Raw genomic sequence first — 19,940 nt, 5'->3', positions numbered from 1 at the left:
AGAAGTACAAACAAATTCGCAGTCGTTATTCGTATCATTTCATTTATGTACAGGTGAAAGAGGCCGCACATGCCGCTCGGCGTGTTATTGCCTCTCCATGTCCTGCTCGACGAGCTGTGCTTCCTGGCGGAGTTCCCGAATGACTTGCTGCAGCGCCAAGAATCTATTAGCAATTTACCCCTCCGTAAAAGAGCCTTTTCCTTCCTGGTAAGGAGAAGAAACAAAGACATACCGCCAAGGCCTCTGGATTTACCCCGCGCTCAATCAGCGCGATGCATATTGACAGTGTCTTGCGATCGAGGTGGCAGTTCTGCACGTGTGCCTGTCAGTTTTGCGTGTGGAAAGGGGCAGAGGCAGGGCGTACGAGAATGGTGGATATCTCGTGCAGAATATCGACGGCCTGCTGTGCGGCGGCGCGCTTGTCGGGTTCCGGCATCGTCGGATTGGACCTTTTTTTCTTCGAAATAGACGTCGAGAGTTTGATGTGTTGGGAGACGCGACCGTGACCGTGGTGAGTGTTGCACCACCCCCACCAACAAGCCGCGCCCCGGTTTATGTGCGACGAGATCGCCTCAAGTTTACGGCGAGAGCGAACCCTCTTTGACATTTTTCTTTGGTGTTTTACGCCGGATTGAATCTCTATCGCACTAGTATATAATTTGCACCTTTAAATCAATTTCTCAGCCTCTCGCGCAGGTCATCTTGGGGATGCTTCTGAACGTTTCTGAACGCTAGTATACCAAGCAGCGAGGTTGCACTTTGCCGGTCGCCTGCTGGACTCTCAGTTTTCTTAAAGTTGTCAGGCAAGCCAAAGACGGAAAGATAGTACGCGCTTCGCATGAATATCTGCTGGAAATCTAAAAGCCCGTACACCAACACCAAAATACCCATGACGACCAATACCAAAACACGCTCAAAAATGACATAGATATATACAGACGCCATTTCTCGCCAGCCGCTCACGACTTCATGGCCTCGACAAACAGCTCTCTCATGCCCTTGAGCAGCACCACGAGCTCTCTGGACTCGTTGACCTTCTCCAGGACCCTATCGACCGCGTCGCGCTCCAGCTTGGGCCGGCAGTGCCGCACGTCATAGTCTCGCGCGCCCGTCGCGAGCTCGAACCACGCCTCCCGCTCCCAGTTGCGCTCGTCAATGTGCGTGTAGACAAACTTGAGGCGGTCGTCGCGGCCCGCGCCCTCGATACGCAGGCACAGGTTGGTGATCCAAAAGTCGAGCTCGGGCACGTTGAACCGCGACTGCGCCTCCTGCCGCGCCGCATGCGTGCGCTGCGCGGCCAGCTTGGCGTCAATGTCGCGCTGCGCCTGCGTCATCTGCGCCCGGAGGTTGTCGCGCGTCGCCAGGTGGTGGTCGCGCTGCGCCGCCAGCGACGCCACGGCCGCCTCCATCTCGTGCTTTTCGGATTCTTCCTTTTCGGCGCTCTGCTGGTACGTCGTCGTCTTGACCTGGGCGATTTCAATGTCCTTCTTCTTCATGCGCTGGTCCTCTTTGCGGGGGGACGGCAGGTCAGCAAAGTTGTCACCGTAGCGTGGCGAGGCCCTTACCTTGTAGCTCCGCGACGTCCATGCGAAATTGGTTGCGCTCTTCGAGCACTTTTTTGCGCCCCTGCTCGATGTAGGCATCGAATCTGGTGGTGAATTTCGCCATGCGCTCGCGCAACTCGTCGAACCCAAAGTTGATGCTTGGTAGCTGGTCCACCATCGACGGCCCGGTCGGCGCCATTGTTGGCCGACTGACGCTGCCAGAGAATGTAGTTGTATGCTCGTATGTTGTCGCCATTTTGAAAGTAATTTTCTCGACGTCTGAGATCGTCGGTCCCTGAAATCAGCACACTCTCAATTTGAGCGTTTGACGCGATAAATGGTGGGACGTGTTGACACACACGATGACGTTGCTCGGCCGACCGCGCTCCAGTGTGTTATGATTTAAGTAGAGATCATAGTACGCACAATTAGCTAGAGACCTACTTATAGTAGAAAGCTAGAAAGGGATAGTAGTATATAGATAAAGGAGTTAAGTTTAGAGAAACTAATCCTAATTACTAATAAAATTAGGTAATAAAAAGATATACTAAAGGAGTATAATTAGGCTAATTAGCTAGACTAGAAAATAGGTATAAAAAGAAAGGAATTTCCCCTCTTAGTTAAAAAAGAATAAAATAAAAATAGTTATAAGTTTTAATATATATTATTCTTTAACTTTACTATATAAAATTATTCTTAATTATAATTATATAAGGGTTAGGTTAGATTAGGTAGAAAAGTAAGGAAGGAAAAAGGTAGGTTATATTACTTATTAAGATTAAAGCTTATCCCCTTTTTTCTTTTAAGAAATATCCTCTTTATTTTATAATAACTAAAAGGAGAATAACCTATTCTTTTAATTAGAGTTTAAATACTATTTAAATACTAATTAAAACTTATATAAGTTAGTCTTATTCTTATAGGTCTACTTAAGGTCTTAATTTAGGCTTAACTTATATATAAGTCTTACTAATCTTATAACTAATTCTTCTTTAGGCTAACTCTAGGCACCTCTTTACTTTATAGCTAATTAGTTATCTTATATAATTTATACTTACTATAGATCTTTAGCTACTATATATTTAATACTAGTAGTATTAACTTTACTAGTAGTATATAGTTCCCTAATTACTAGGGTTTCTTATAATTATAAGTACTAAATTAGGTTTAATTTAGATTATACCTATTAAGGTATTATAATTACCTCCCTTTTTAAGAGGTATTTCTCTAGGTATTATATTTTAGCCTTTATATTATTCTTTATTATTATAAATAGGATATATACTTAAGTAATAGGTTATTTTATAAATATAATATAGTTAATTTATATAGGTATTATAGTTATTAGCTAATAACTACTAGCTAATAAATAATTAGTAAAATAATATAAAAGTTTTTTAATTTACCTTTAAAATAGGTTCTTTTATATTATCCTTTTATAACTTTCTATTTATACCTTTTCTTAGTCTTATATTCTTTAGATTATTATATTAACTCCTTATAATAAATAAACTTATAATAAAGTATTTTTAAATTAAACTATCTTTTTAGTTATTATTATTAAATAGTAATAGTATTTACTTATCCCTTTTAATCTCTTAATAAGCCTTTATTAAACCTTATAAAGCCTTTATACTAGAACTATAACTATACTAACTACTTTATCTAACTAAATAGTATATTAACCTATATTCCCTTTACCTCTAGGTTATATTAATACTATAGTTACTCCTTTAGTATAGGTATTTTCTTTACTACTTAGTCTTATATTACTTTAATTTAAAGATCTTATAAACTACTTTAGTTAGTTAGATACTAATTAATAAAGCCTATATTTCTAGTTTTATACCTAGATTATAGTTTAGTCTTTATTTAACTTAACTTTATAAATCTTATTAATACCTTATTTTTTTAACTTAATAACTCTATTAATATACTATAAGTATATTTTATATAAGAATATCCTAGCTTTTAGTCTATACTACTAACCCTAAGCCTAGCCTTTAGAATAAGTATAGTTTAAATAGTAGCTTACTAGTTTAAATAGGATAGAAAAGTACTTTAATTTTAAAATAAAGCTATATATATTAAAGAATAAAATAATATTACTAAATCCTCTACCTTCTTTATATATACTTTTAAAATAGGCTATATTTTATATTCTAATATCTAAGGAGGCTATTATTACTAGGGTACTTAAGGCTTTATCTTAACTTATAGTTAAGTTATTAGTTATTCTAGCTTAAATATCTTTTTATAGGCCTTAGTACTTAAGCCTTTATTAACTTATCTTATTATTCTTTTTAATAAGGAAGATCTTATAGTTACTAAATTATATTAAATCTTTTTTAATAATTATAACTTTATTTAATACTTATAGCTACTATATCCTATTACTCTTATTACTTTTATTATTAAGATTAAGGATTTAAATATAAATATTAAATAAGATATTACTAAAGATAATAATAATAATAATAGTAATTATATTAATACTTATAACTAATCTTTTAAAAAAGAATAAATAAATAATATAGATAAAAAGGGTAATACTCTTAATTTCCTTAATAAGATAATTAATATTATTTACTATACTTATATAACTAATACTTTCTATATATATTATATTCTTTACTCCTTTATAACTTATTAATATAAACTTAAGTTAGAATCCCTTCCTATATAATACTTTTTTATAAGATACTTTTAGTCTTTAGTAGAAATATCTTAGTATATATACTATTATAAGATATATATTAGTTATTAACCTATATATTAATAGTTTAATACTTAAATCTATTTTATAGCTAATATTTTCTTTTTCTAATAGAATCCCTATAGTATACTAGCTAATTATACCTAGTTTATCTATTTTTTAAACCTTAGTTAGTCTTAATATAAAGTAAGAAATAATAATAATAAATATATTTTTTATTAAGAAGTATATTAAAATCTAGCTTAATTTAGCTTTAATTTAGCCTTAACTTTTAATATAATTAAGAATTAGTATAATTCTACTTATAATTTAATTATAACTAAGAAGTTCTTATAAGTATATATTCTTTTCTTATTTATAGTCTTTTTAAACTTATAACTAACTTCTTTTTTTCTTTAGATAAGATTCCTATATTAAATATAATAATCTAATAAATATATATAATATAATTATAGTTTAGATTAATAGTAAGATCCCTTTACTAGGATTAACCCTAATAGATAATAGCTATAATCCTTAGCTTAATACTAAGGTATCTTTTTAAACTTAATACTTATATATCTTATTTTATTCTTTTCCCTTATAAGCTATAGAATTTAAGGTAAGTATACCTAGTATTTATAATATTCTTTTATAATAAATAAGATATAATTTAAGACTTCTATTTATTCTTTTTTTTTTTTTATTATTTTATTATATAACTAATACTATTTTATAAGAGTTCTTTATCCCTTTAGTAGTTATTAATATAACCTTTTCTTTAGATATCCTCTTCCTTTAGGTATATTCTTAAGACTATTTTAAGTCTTATATTCTTTAATACTTACCTATATATTAGCTATATTTTCTTCTTATACTTATTTATTATATTTAGTAGGCTATCTTTTTTATTTAACTAAGAATAATTAAATCTTTTTTTATTTATAGCTATTTATAATATTCTTTACTTTTTACTTATCTTTAAAATCTTTAAGGTCTAGTATTAATAGTAATTTAGTATTACCCCCTTTTTAAGGCTTTAATAAGCTAATATAGAATATATTATATAGATATTTATATTATCTAGGTATTATAAGCTAGTATACTTATAAACCTATTTTATTTATTATATATAGTAATTTAATTTAGTATAAGGCTAACTTTCTTTAAATAGCCTTAACCTAAAAGTTCTTTATAAAGAATATAATTAAATCTCTTTTCTTAAGTTCTAGTAGTTAGTACTTTATATTATAATATTAGTTTTAATATACTATTATTACTTCTTAATATTAAGTTATTTTATTTTATACTTCTTATAGTTTTTAGATCTAGATTCTAGGTTCTAATAGTCTCTCCCTAGATAAGTTAACCTTAACTTATATATATATCTTAAGATAGAAACCTATAAGTAGAAAAGCTAAACTATTCCTAGTTATAGTATTTACTATATTATTATATATATATTAAATTATATATAGTAGCCTTAGCTAATTATATTATACCTTTATTAAGAAGTAATATAAGTAATACTTTAATATTTAATTTATTTATTTTATTTATTTATCTATTTAAGAATAGAAAGTAGTAAATAATTATTAATAAATATATATTATATAGTATAGTTCTACCTAGAAGTTACTAGTAAATAGTATACTATAATCTAAAATAATACTATTTAAAGTACTAAATATTAATTCTACCTATATATAGAATAAATCTATTAGGTTAATAGCCTTTATTATATAAAAGACTATAAAGAAGAGTAAATACTTTATATAATAATTAATAATAATAAGAATAAAGTCCTTCTCCTTATTCTTAAAATAAACTAGTAATAAGCTAATAATAAAATCTATACTTAGCTTTACCTATAATTAACTTAGTATTAGTAATAATATAAGTATACTATATAGCTTATATTACTTTATTACTACTAGCTAATAAGTAGTATATATAGTAATATAGTTTCTTATATTATAATTTATATATTCCTAATAAAAGTTTTATTAAAGAATATTATTTATTCTATTTATACTAAAATATCCTATAAATAGATTATTATAATATAATTATAATAGCCTATTAATAAGTTCTATATTCTTAAAAATATAGATCCTACTTTTATAATATAGTAGTAAATTACTTTTAACTTACTAGCCTTTTCTTTACTAAGTTCTTTAGAAATATTATTAGTATATTTAGTTTACCTTTTAGGCTTTAAGAATAGATACTTTTAAATCTATTTCCTTTATTTTATAGTAATATATATCTATAACTATAGTAAGTACTTTTATACCTAGCCTACTAAATTTCTATTAAGTTAGGTTTAAGTCTTATAAGGCTATACCTTATATTTAACTTATAGGTATATTATTTATTATTAATATACTATTTAGGTCTTTTATATTCTCTTTATTTCTAAGTTAGACTAGTTCTATTTAGCCTTTTATAGCTTAAATACTAATTATAGTAATAAATATTATCTTCTTTTTAAGATTATCTATTAGACTTATATTTAGGCTATCTTTTAAAATATAATTAGGTTAGTAACTTAGGGTATTAACTAGATTACCTTTCTTTATATAATACTTTATTATAAAGCTAAATAGTATTAAAAATATATACTATTTAACTTATTTACTATTAAGTTATAAAGTATTTATAAATATTTAGAGATTTAAATAGTCTATTAAGACTTTTATTAGTATATTAATCTTATTAAGGTATTATTACTAATACTTAAAACTCTTTATAATTACTAGTATTTTTTAATCTTTAATAGTATAATTTTATTCTATATTTATTAGTTTTTAAAACTAGAAAGTAAAAGAATAGTATTTCCCTTCTTTATTTATCTAAGATATTATCTTTAATACTATATCTTTAGATATATTAGTCTTAAGTTAAACTAGTTTTTTAACCTTATAGTTCTTTAATAGTAGTATATATTAAAATACTTCTTTAAGCTATTAAAATACCTTTTAGCTAGCTTTACCTATATCTACTTTTCTAGGTTTTTTCCTATTTATTATACCTTTTAAATAACTTATAAGTAAAAGGACTATAGCTAAATATTAATTAATAAACTATTAATAGAAATTATAAAATCCTAGAAATACTTAAATTTCTTAAAATATCTTTATTTTAAGCTACTTTTAGATTATCTTTACTTTTATAAAATCTATTTAAATTCCCTATTCTAAAAGTAAAAATCCTAAGAATTTAACTTTTAACTAATAGAATTTATATTTTAAAAGCTTAATATATAGTTTTATAGTATATAGTTTCCTTAAAACTAATTTTAAATATTTAGTATATTCTTTTTTAATTCTTAAGAAAATTAAGATATTATTAAGGTAGATAATATAAATATAGTCTAATAGTTTACCTACTACTTAGTAAATATAGCTTTAGAATATTATTAATATATTAGTTAATCTAAATAGTATTATTAAGAACTTATAATACTTATAATAACTATTAAATATAGTTTTCTATTTATTACCTTTTTTAATATAGATATAATAGTATATATCTTTAATATTAATTTTTAAAAAGTACTTAGCTTTAAAGATTTAGTCTAGAATCTTAGTAATTAAAGGTAATAAATATTAATTCTTTTAAATAACCTTATTTAAACCTTAATAATTAATATAGAATTAAAGGCTTTTATCTTTTTTAAAGATAAATAATATAGAAGATCTAGTAAGGCTTACTAAAAGGTAAATTTACCCTTTTTTTAAAGCTTTATTAATAAACTCCTATAGGGTTTTAAGTTCCTTTAAAAAAAGGAGGTAGATAAGACTATAAGGTAATATCTATCCTTTTATTATATTAATAGTATAGTTAGAATCTTTAAACTTAAGGATAATTTTAGCCTTAAAGTTATTAAATATATTAAGATAATTCTATAGTTTTAAAGGGATTATATAAAGTATTAACTTTAGTTTTTCTTTATCTTTTAAAAGTAGTAATAGTTTAGGTAAGTTAATTACTATAAAAACTATTATAGTAGTTTATAGTTATTTCTTAAACTATTAAGGCTTATTTAATATAATTTATATACTTTAGGTTTTAAAGAACTATAGCTATTAGACTAGATTAATAAAGATATTATAGTTTTTTAAACCTAGTATCTTAATTAAGAGCTAGTAGTCTTTTTAATCTAAATCTTAAAATAAGGAATACTAGACTATAATAGTTCTTATAATATTTCTAGAATCTATTAAAGTAATTAGTACTTTATAAAGTTTACTTACTTAGAGTTAAGCCCTTTCTATTATCTTAATTCTTAATAGTTTTACTTTTAATTTTTAAATATTAAGTTATAAAGCTAACTTAATACTAATTAGACTTATAACTACCCCTATATTTAGAATAACCTAGATAGTATTTATCTAATTAGCTAAAGTACCTATTATATAAAAAGGTTTAGCTATTATTTCCTTTTATATAAGTTCTCTTTATATTAAGCCTATTTTAGACTTTAATTATAGCTCTTTTTTTAAGCTTTATATTTTTAGTTTTAAAAGGTTAATATAGACTAAAGTAATAAAAGAACTAATTATACTATTTAGTTTCTTTTTCTTAAGTCTAGCTTATTAGTATTTTTATACTTAGGGTATTTAGGTATTATATACTTAGGTTTATTATACTTATAATAGATAATTTCTTTCTTTTTTTAAAATAAGGGAAACTTTCTCTTTTAGTAAGGTATAGGTAGTCTTTCTTAATAATCTAGCTTTAATCTATCTTAATCCTATTAATTATTCTTATAGCTTAGTTTATACCTCTTATTAATACCTTCTTTTAATCTTTAGTCTAAAGGTTTTTATTTTAATATATTACTTTTTTAGTATTAGGTTATAATTAATACTACTTCTTTCCTAGTTTTTAAGTTCTTATTTATATAGTTAATAATTTTTTTTTATAACTATTCTTATAGTTTTATAAGATACTATTAAACTCTTTTAACTTTTAAAAGTATTAATATTTTCTTTTCTAGTAAATCTAAGTATAAATAAAAATCTATAAGGTATTAGCTTAGCCCCTATCTAGTAGATTTAAAGGTAATAGCTATATTTATTTCTAGGTTAGTAAAGTCTTTTAATAGGACTTTACTTTATTTTATAAAGTAATCTTAGTTATTATTATATTCTTTTTACTTAATTAATAATAGCTTATCTAGGTATTAGTCCTATCTAGCCTAGTAGGCTAAGTCTATATATTCCTAGGTATAGATAATTTTTAAAGATTCCTTATAAAACTTCTTTAAATTAGCTATAAAGGCTTTTTATAAGTCTTTCTTTTATTAATTATAGATTTAAAAGTTATATTAGTTTAGTAATTTAGTAATATTTTAAATCTAAATACCTTAAAAAAGGTAATTATCTTTATTACTTTTATTTTATAATAAATAACTTCCCTTACTTAGTTTAGTCTTAAGAAGTTAAAGTTCCTTTTTTAAAGTATTCTTTTACCTAGCCTTATAAATCTACTATTAAATTTCTTTTTCTTCTTTATTTAATAAAGAGAATATACTATTTCTAGCCTCTTTAAAGAAATTATTAATTTCTTAAATTATATCTTCCTTTATTAGTATAGTAAAGGGATATCTTAGAAGAGGTTAAGGAGATAGAGAAGTTAAGATACCTTTTTTTCTTTATAATTTAACTTTATTTCTAGTAATAGCTTTTATTCTCTTTCTAAGTAATCCTTTAATAAAAGCTTTAGAATTATAAAGGTTAGGTTAGATTAAGTAGAAAAGTAAGGAAGGAAAAAGGTAGGTTATATTACTTATTAAGATTAAAGTTTATCCCCTTTTTTCTTCTAAGAAATATCTTCTTTATTTTATAATAACTAAAAGGAAAATAACCTATCTTTTTAATTAGAGTTTAAATACTATTTAAATACTAATTAAAACTTATATAAGTTAGTTTTATTCCTATAAGTCTACTTAAGGTCTTAATTTAGGCTTAATTTATATATAGGTCTTACTAATCTTATAACTAATTCTTCCTTAGGCTAACTCTAAGTGCCCTTTTACCTTATAACTAATTAGTTATCTTATATAATTTATATTTACTATAGATCCTTAGCTACTATATATCTAATACTAGTAGTACTAACTTTACTAGTAGTGTATAGTCCCCTAATTACTAGGGTTCTTTATAATTATAGGTACTAAATTAGGTTCGATTTAGATTATACCTATTAGGGTGTTATAAATTAGTTATTTAATATTTATATTAACTTACTTATATAATTTATAAGAGTTATAAGCTTAAAAGGTAAATAATAAAAAATACTTTTTATTATTTAAAACTTCTATTTTACTTATAAACTTATTTAAAATATATAAAAATATTCTTAATCTCTTTTTCTTTTTTTTTTAATATATTAACTTAAAAAATAATAACTACTTTAGCCTATTCTAGCTTTAAGCTTAAGGAATTAAAGTAATAGTATAAGTAAGAACTTTACTTTAAAGCCTATATATCTTTAAAGTAAGTTTAAGGTTATATAAACTTAAACTAGCCTTACTTTAATAGTAATTTATACCTAAAGCCTTATAGGTTTACTTAGCTTTAGTATAAAGATAAATACTTAAATATTAACTATACTAACTTAAAAATTACTTATAAAGAGGTAATAGATTTCTAAAAAGAAATAGTAATTATAGCTAAAAAGAGGTAAGAAAATATTAGTCTAGTCTAGGTCTAGGTTAGTATTACTATAAACTTTAAACTCTTTCTAAAAGCTTAAAAAACTATTAAAATAAAAGTAGTAGAATTAAGAGCTATTTATAATTAATATACTCTTAAGGATATTCTTAAGGAATTAAAGGTTATTATTACTTTAAATCTTAAAAAAGTAAGGTAGAAGGTAAGAAGAGAGTATAAGTAAATTATAACTATTAGAAAGATAGTATTAAATAGACTAAGTTAAATCTAAATATAGGAAAAAGTATACTAAATAGTATTACTTTACTAAATTCTTAATATAGAAGGATTAATAGCTATTATTAATTTTCTAGATATAATTAAAAAGAAAATAATACTTAAATAGGCTATATCTTTAAAAAGGGATTTTATTAATATAGGTACTCTATTAAGGAATAATTTAATATTAAATTAGACCTTATAAACTACTATAAATATATTTAAAGAAAATATAGAGGAATTAAAGTATAAGAAGTTAACTAAGAATACTTTCCTTATATTAAATAATAAATAAGGGAAGAAATCTAAAAAGTAAGGATATAACTACCTTTATTAAAAGAAAGATTAGACTTACTTATAGAAGCTAAAGAAATACTATATTATTTAAAAGGTATATCTAGGTTCTTCTAAACTAGATATAATTATAAATAAATTCTAAGCTAAGAAAATTAAAGAAATTATAAATAAACCTAAATAGGCTACCTTTAAAGTATTTATAAGTAAAAGAAAATAGCTATAAAAGGAATATAATATATATATTCTATTTAAAAGTACTTTTAAACCTATAAAGAATATATTCTCTACTATCTATAGAAACTACTACCTATACTATAAAAGTATACTTTTAGATAATTATAGCTTATACTATATTATAAATAATAAAAGCCTTCTTAAGCTAGATTCTTATAAGGAGTTATAAAATATCTTAATTAAGGCTAAAGATTACTAATCTACTATTATTAGTATAAGAATAAGAATTATAAAATATATCTTAACTACTCCTAATAGGCTAGGAATTAACCTTTATTTAATAAATATCTATTATATTCCTAGCTTTTATATAAATTTAATCTTAGCTAGTATCCTAAAAGCTAAAACTAGGCTCTAGATTAATAGCTATAATAATACTCTAAAAGAAGGTATACCTAAGAATAATTACTATATAGTTTAACTATATAAGAAAGATAATATTCTATTCTTTAAATATAAACTAATTTAATAACTAGAGAAGCTAATATCTTAGAAAATAGTCTTAAATACCTTTAGATATAGTCCTAATTATATATTAAAAAGAATATCCTTTTTTAAAAAGGGGGATAGTTATTTATAATATTTATAATTAAAATACCTTAAAAAAGAATTATTTAAAGCCTTAATTTAAAAATTAACTAATAACTAAATTACTAAAATATAATATCTAGATTATAAGGTATATAGTACTACTTTAATAGAAAATATTATTAATAGGGAAACTAGTAATATATTTACTACTTAACCTTTTAAGAGAATTAAGTAAGATTTATAGGAATACCCTTTAAGTTATAATAAAATAAGTTTTCTTTTTATAATATAGGATAAATATACTAGTTTAATCTATTCTATTCTAACTACTTTTAAAAATACTAAAACCTTTTTCCTTATAATTAAAAACTTTATAATATAGATTAAAAGGTAATTTAACCTTAAGGTCCTTATTATAAGATATAATAATAAAAAGGCTATAATCTATAAAGATACTCCTATAAAGTATTAAAAATAAGTAAAGGAATTAAGAATTAAGATTAAAGCTATATTAGTATATATTTATAAGCTAAATAGGTTAAATAAAAAGTCTAAAAGGATAGTTATTAAAAAAATACTTATTTTAATAATATCTTTAGAACTACCTATAGCCTTATAGTCTAAAGTAGTAAAAATAGCTACCTTCCTACTTAAAAATAGCCTAAAGAAAGTATATAGATATAAATTACTATTATAAAAGATAAATTTATAATTTAAAAAAAGTAAATAAGGTACTAAGTATATAATTAGTAAAAGGATTAGTATAAAAGGATAGTATATATATAGATACTAAGTATACCCTCTTAATTAAGAATAAAAAAAAGGAGTTAATAAAAAGAACTTTAAAATATACCTTAAAGAATATATTAGTTATCTAATTAGTTATATAGTATTAAACCTATACTAAATATAGATACCTTAACTTAACTATATTATTATAATAAAGAATATTAAATTTAATAAAAATATATTCTATTCTTTAAAAATAAAGAATAAGGATAGGATTACTAAGTTAGAATTAGAAGAGGAGATAGAGTCTTTAATAGAAGTAGAAAGTTAAAATCTAACTATAGAATTTAAACTTAAATATTTTCTCTTAATAACTTTATAAAATACTATTCTTAATCTAAATCCTTAAAATAAGTTATAAGATTTAAATAGATTTAAATAAAGTAGTTATAAAATATAAAATACTATAATATTTAATAGATATACTATATAAACTTAAAAAGTAAACCTAAGTAATATTAGAACTTTAGAAAGTAATATACTATTTTTAATATTAAGAGTAGAAACTAAAAATAATAATAATATAGAAATAGTAATAAGTAATAGGATAGATAATATACTCTTACTTAAGGATATATTAGAACTATTTAAGAATATAAGCTAAGAAAAAGATATTAATAATTTAGCCTTAAAGGTAAAAAAAGATAACTAAAAGTATATATATTTATTTAGCCTTTAAATAAGACTAGAATTATAAGATTTATATATAGAAGATATCTAGAAAATAAGAATTTAACCTTTTATTATTTAAGATAAGAAGATAAGTCTATACTTACTTAATAAAGATAAGCTAGTAACTTAAGAAGAGCCTATTAAGAAGGATTATAATCTATATTTATAAGATATAGTTATAAAAGACTTTAAATTATAACTAGAAATTTAAGAAGTAACTATAGAAAGCCTAATCTTTATTCTTAAAGAAACTATTTATAAAAGTAAAAGGATTAAAAGGAAGATTAAAGATAGCTAAAAGTTAATATAGAAAAAGATAAAATTAGCTTTTATTATACTCTAATTACTAAAGACTATTACTAAAAAGAAAGAATATATAGCTAATCCTTATTATACTAATTTAAAAAAATATAGTAATAAAGAATTATAGATATTATTTATAGTATTAAAATATATATTTTAAAATAAATAATTAGATAATAATTAGACTTAGAATATTAAAAAAGATAAGTAGCTATACTATACTAATAATTTACTACCTTTACCTTAGGGGTAGAATAAGATTAAAGGGTATACTTTTAAGACCTAATTTAAAGAAGTAAGTCTTAATAAAATATAGGCTTTTAATAAAATAAAGACCTAGACCTATATATATAGAAATATTAAAAAGGGATATACTCTACCTTTTAAATAGGTATTTATATATAAATTTAATACTAATAGAGTCCTAATTAAGTATAAAGTATAAATCTATATATAAGGGGATTTATAGTTAATTAATAGTTAAGAAGAAATATATATAGCTATATTAGTAATATAAACCTTCTAAATAATAATAGTACTTATAGTAAAATATAACTTTAATACTTAATAGTTTAATATTAAAAATACCTTTTTATATACTAGTAAATAGAACTTATTAAATAAAGTCCTATATAGGCTACTACTAAGATTCTAAGAAATAATAAATTTACTAGTAGATTTTAAAGAAGTAGACTATAATATCCTATTAAATTAAACACTTTATAGGTTATAAAACTTACTACTCCTCTAGTATTTAGAATTTACTAATATATTAATAAAGCTAGGGCTTATATAATATAAAGAAGAATTATACCTCTTTTTTAATAAAAAGAGGTTAATATATATTATTTTCTTTATTAATAATATTATTATTTTAAGTAAAAAAGAAGCTATAAAGGAAAGGAATAAATTTACTTATAAGCTACTTTAAAAATATAGAATATATAATTAAGAAAAGATATTATAATTCTTAGGAGTTAAGATTATTTATAACTAAAAGAAGAAAATAGTATAGCTTTCTTATAAAGTATATATAAAGAAGATTATAGTTAAGTTTAAAGTAATTAGTCTTAATTAAGTCTAAACTCCTTTACTATAGTAGTAATTTACTAAAAGAATAGGATAAATAATACTAAAAAAGGTAAAGAGATACTAAAAGATTATTAAGTTAATCCTATATATATTAATTATAATAAAAGTAGATATTATATTTATAATATTAATACTATCTTATTATTTAATAAACCTATCTTAAATATATTTTAATATAGCTATTTATATTATTTAGTATTTTCTTAATACTAAAGATTACTATATTATATATAATAAGAATAAAAAGGCAATTATTTTATAAATAGTAAATAATACCTTATATACTAATAATTTAGATATAAGGAGATCTAGTTAGGGATTTATTATAATTCTTTTTAAAGGAATTATAGCCTAGAAAGTATTATATTAAAGTATAATAATAACTTCTACTATAGAAGCTAAGTTATTAGCTTTCTAGAATATTATAAAAGAAATAGTTATATTTAAATATCTTTTCTAGGAAATAGATATTATTCCTAGACTACCCTATAAAATTTTCTATAATAATTAATAAATAATTTATCTAGTTATAACTAGAAATTAAAAAATTAATATTAAATTATAATATATTAATATTTATTATTTATAGCTTTAATAAAAATATTAATATAGATTATTTAAGGTATTATATCTTCTAATAAAAAATATACTAGTAGATAGATTTATAAAGAACTTATTACTATAGTTATTTATTTATTTTTAAGATTTAATTAGGATTATAAAGTTTAAAAGTAATAAGAGTTTAATTTAGACTAAAACCTAGTAATAATATCTTTAAATACTAATAGAAAAAAAAAGAATAAAAGATATAAGAAAGGTATAAAATAATCTTATTATTTATTAGTAAGATTTTTTATTAAATAATCTATAATAGCTTTATACTATTCTAATTTAGCTAAATAAATATTAAATATAATTTTATATTTATAAAATAAGCTAAAAGACTTATACTTACTTATAGTTACTATTATCTTAAAAAAGGTTTAGTATAACACTCTAAGTATATAATTCGAATTAAAGCCAATTTAGTACCTATAAAGGCAAATAGTCTAAACACTTAGAGAGCTATATATAGTATACTATAAGCACTAGATATATAGTAGCTAAGAATTTATAGTAAGTATAAATTATATAGGATAACTAATCTACTATAAGGTAGGAGGGGCTAGAGTTACCTTAAAGAAGAATTAGTTATAAGATTAGTAAGACTTATAGGTAAGTTAAGCCTAAATTAAGACCCTAAGTAGACCTATAGGAATAAGACTAGTTTATATAAGTTTTAACTAGTATTTAAATAGTATTTAAACTTTAATTAAAAGGATAGGTTATCCTCCTTTTAATTATTATAAAATAGAAGGGATATTTCTTAAAAGGAAAAAGGGATAAGCTTTAGTTTTAATAAGTAATATAACCTACCTTTTTCTTTTCTTACTTTTCTACCTAATCTAACCTAACTATTATAATTCTAAAGCTTTTATAAAAGAATTACCTAAAAAGAAAATAAAAAGCCTTATTAGAAATAAAACTAAATTATAAAAAGAAAGAGGTATCTTAACTCCTCTATCTTTTTAACCTTTTTTAAGATATCCCCTTACTATATTAATAAGGGATAATATAATTTAGGAAATTAATAATTTTCTTAAAAAGGTTAAAAATAATATATCTCCTTTACTAGATAAAGAAGAGAAAGAGATCTAATAATAGATCTATAAAGCTAGGTAAAAGAATACTTTAAAAGAAAAGCTTTAACTCTTAAAGACTAAGTTAAGTAAAGGAAGTTATTTATTATAAGAAGAAAGTAATAAAGATAGTTACCTTTCTTAAGGTATTTAAATTTAAAATATTATTAAACTACTAAATTAATATAACTTTTAAATCTATAATTAATAAAAAAAGGATTTATAAAAAGCCTTTATAGCTAATTTAAGAAAGTTCTATAAGGAATCTTTAAAAATTATCTATACCTAAGAATATATAGACTTAGCCTACTAGGCTAAATAGGATTAATACCTAAATAAGCTATTATTAAGTAAGTAAAAAGAATATAGTAAAGATTAAGATTACTTTATAAAATAGAGTAAAATCCTACTAAAAAACTTAGCTAACCTAGAGATAAATATAGCTATTACCTTTAAGTCTATTAGATAGAGGCTAAGCTAGTACCTTATAGATTTCTATCTCTACCTAGATTTATTAGAAAAGAAGGTATTAATACTTTTAAAAGTTAAGAGAGTTTAATAATACCTTATAAAACTATAAGAGTAGCTATAGAAAAAGATTATTAACTATATAAATAAGAACCTAAAGATAAAAGAAAAGGTAGTCTTAGCTATAACCTAATACTAGGAAAGTAATACTTTAAAATAAAGACCTTTAGACTAAGGACTATAGAAAGGTATAAATAAGAAGTATAAACTAAACTATAAGAATAACTATTAGGATTAAGATAGACTAAAACTAGATTATTAAGAAAGACTATATATACCTTACTAAAAGAATAAATATTCTTTATCTTAAAGAAAGAAAGAAATTATCTACTATAAATATAATAAACCTAGGCATATTATACTAAAATATCCTAAGAATAAAAATACTAATAAACTAGACTTAGGAAAAGGAAGCTAGATAGTATAATTAATTCTCTTACTACTCTAGTTTATACTAACCTTCTAGAACTAAAAATATAGAACTTAGAAAAAGAGTTATAAATAGAGTCTAAAATAGGCTTAATATAAAGGGAACCTATATAAAAAGAAATAATAGCTAAACCTTTCTATATAATAGGTATTCTAGCTAATTAGATAAATACTACCTAAGTTATTCTAAATATAGGGGCTATTATAAGTCTAATTAGTATTAGGTTAGCCTTCTAACTTAATATTTAAAAATTAAAGGTAAAACTACTAAGAATTAAGATAATAGGAGGGGCCTAACTATAAGTAGGTAATCTTTATAAAGTACTAATTACTTTAATAGATTCTAGAAATAATATAAAAACTATTATAATCTAGTATTCCTTATCTTAAGATTTAGATTAAAGAAACTACTAGCTTCTAATTAGGATACTAGGTTTAAAGAACTATAATATCTTTATTAATCTAGGTTAATAGCTATAGTTCTTTAAAACCTAAAATATATAAATTATATTAAATAAGCCTTAGTAGTTTAAGAAATAACTATAAATTATAGTAATAGTTTTTATAGTAATTAACTTATTAAAACTATTACTACTTTTAGAAGATAAAGAGGAACTAAAGCTAATACTTCTTATAATCCCTTCTAAACTATAGGATTATCTTAATATATTTAATAACTTTAAAGCTAGAATTATTCCTAATTTTAAGGATTCTAACTATACTATTAATATAGTAAAGGGATAGATACTACCTTATAGTCCTATCTACCCTTTCTCCTTAAAGGAACTTAAAACCCTATAAGAGTTTATTAATAGAGCTTTAAAGAAAAGGTAGATTTACCCTTTAGTAAGCCTTACTAGATCTTCTATACTATTTATTCTTAAAAAAGATAAGAGCCTTTAACTCTATATTAACTATTAGGGTTTAAATAAGGTTACTTAAAAGAACTAATACCTATTACCCTTAATTACTAAGATTTTAAACTAAATCTCTAAAGCTAAGTACTTCTTAAAAATTAATATTAAAGATATATACTATTAAATCTATATTAAGAAAGATAATAAGTAGAAAATAGTATTTAATAGTTATTATAAACACTATAAGTTCTTAATAATACTATTTAGGTTAACTAATATACTAGTAATATTCTAAAGCTATATTTACTAAGTAGTAAGTAAACTATTAAACTATATTTATATTATTTACCTTAATAATATCTTAATTTTTTTATAAATTAAAAAGGAATATATTAAATATTTAAAATTAGTTTTAAGAAAACTATATACTATAGAACTATATATTAAACTCTTAAAATATAAGTTCTACTAGTTAGAAGTTAAGTTCCTAGGGTTCTTACTTTTAGAATAAGGAATCTAAATAAATCCTATAAGAGTAAAGATAATATAAGAATAACTTAAAATAAAGATATTTTAGGAAATCTAAGTATTCTTAGGATTTTATAATTTCTATTAATAATTTATTAACTAATACTTAGCTATAGTTTTCCTACTTATAAGTTACCTAAAGGGTATAGTAAATAAGAAAAAGCCTAAAAAGGTAAATATAGGTAAAGCTAGTTAGAAGGTATTCTAATAGCTTAAAAAAGTATTTTAAAGTATATTACTATTAAAGAACTATAAGGTTAGAAAACTAGTTTAACTTAAGATTAATATATTTAAAGATATAGTATTAGGAATAGTATCTTAAATAGATAAAGAAGGGAAATACTATTCTTTTACTTTCTAGTTTTAGAAACTAATAAATATAGAATAAAATTATACTATTAAAGACTAAGAAATACTAGTAATTATAGAGAGTTTTAAGTATTAGTAATAATACCTTAATAAAACTAATATACTAGTAAAAGTCTTAATAAACTATTTAAATCTCTAAATATTTATAAATACTTTATAACTTAATAGTAAATAGGCTAGATAGTATATATTTTTAATACTATTTAGCTTTATAATAAAGTATTATATAGGGAAAGGTAATCTAGCTAATACCTTAAGTTACTAACCTAACTATATTTCTAAAGATAGCCTAGATATAAGTCTAATAGATAATCTTAAAAAGAAGATAGTATTTATTACTATAATTAGTATTTAAGCTATAAAGAGCTAAATAAAACTAGTCTAACTTAGAAATAAGGAAGATATAGAAGACCTAGGTAGTATACTAATACTAAGTAATATACCTATAGGTT

General features: G+C 22.7%; 2 protein-coding genes across 2 annotated transcripts; both read right to left on the bottom strand.

The window, feature by feature from the left end:
- Positions 1-84: 84 nt before the first annotated feature.
- On the bottom strand, positions 85-436 carry CCM_08901 (uncharacterized protein; the record flags this gene model as incomplete). Its single annotated transcript, XM_006674037.1, has 3 exons — positions 85-147; positions 233-322; positions 365-436. The coding sequence occupies 3 exons, from the start codon at positions 434-436 to the stop codon at positions 85-87; spliced, it is 225 nt and encodes a 74-aa protein (XP_006674100.1).
- A 523-nt stretch (positions 437-959) lies between these two features.
- CCM_08900 (kinetochore protein spc25) lies at positions 960-1,800 on the bottom strand (the record flags this gene model as incomplete). The annotated part of the gene is made up of 2 exons (XM_006674036.1): positions 960-1,507; positions 1,566-1,800. 2 exons carry the CDS (start codon positions 1,798-1,800, stop codon positions 960-962), a joined length of 783 nt encoding a protein of 260 aa, XP_006674099.1.
- Between the last annotated feature and the right edge of the window lie 18,140 nt (positions 1,801-19,940).

The sequence above is a fragment of the Cordyceps militaris genome (genome assembly GCF_000225605.1).
Source record: "Cordyceps militaris CM01 unplaced genomic scaffold CCM_S00007, whole genome shotgun sequence".
Taxonomy (NCBI): Eukaryota; Fungi; Ascomycota; class Sordariomycetes; order Hypocreales; family Cordycipitaceae; genus Cordyceps; species Cordyceps militaris.
This window is presented reverse-complemented; position numbering and strand designations above follow the sequence as displayed.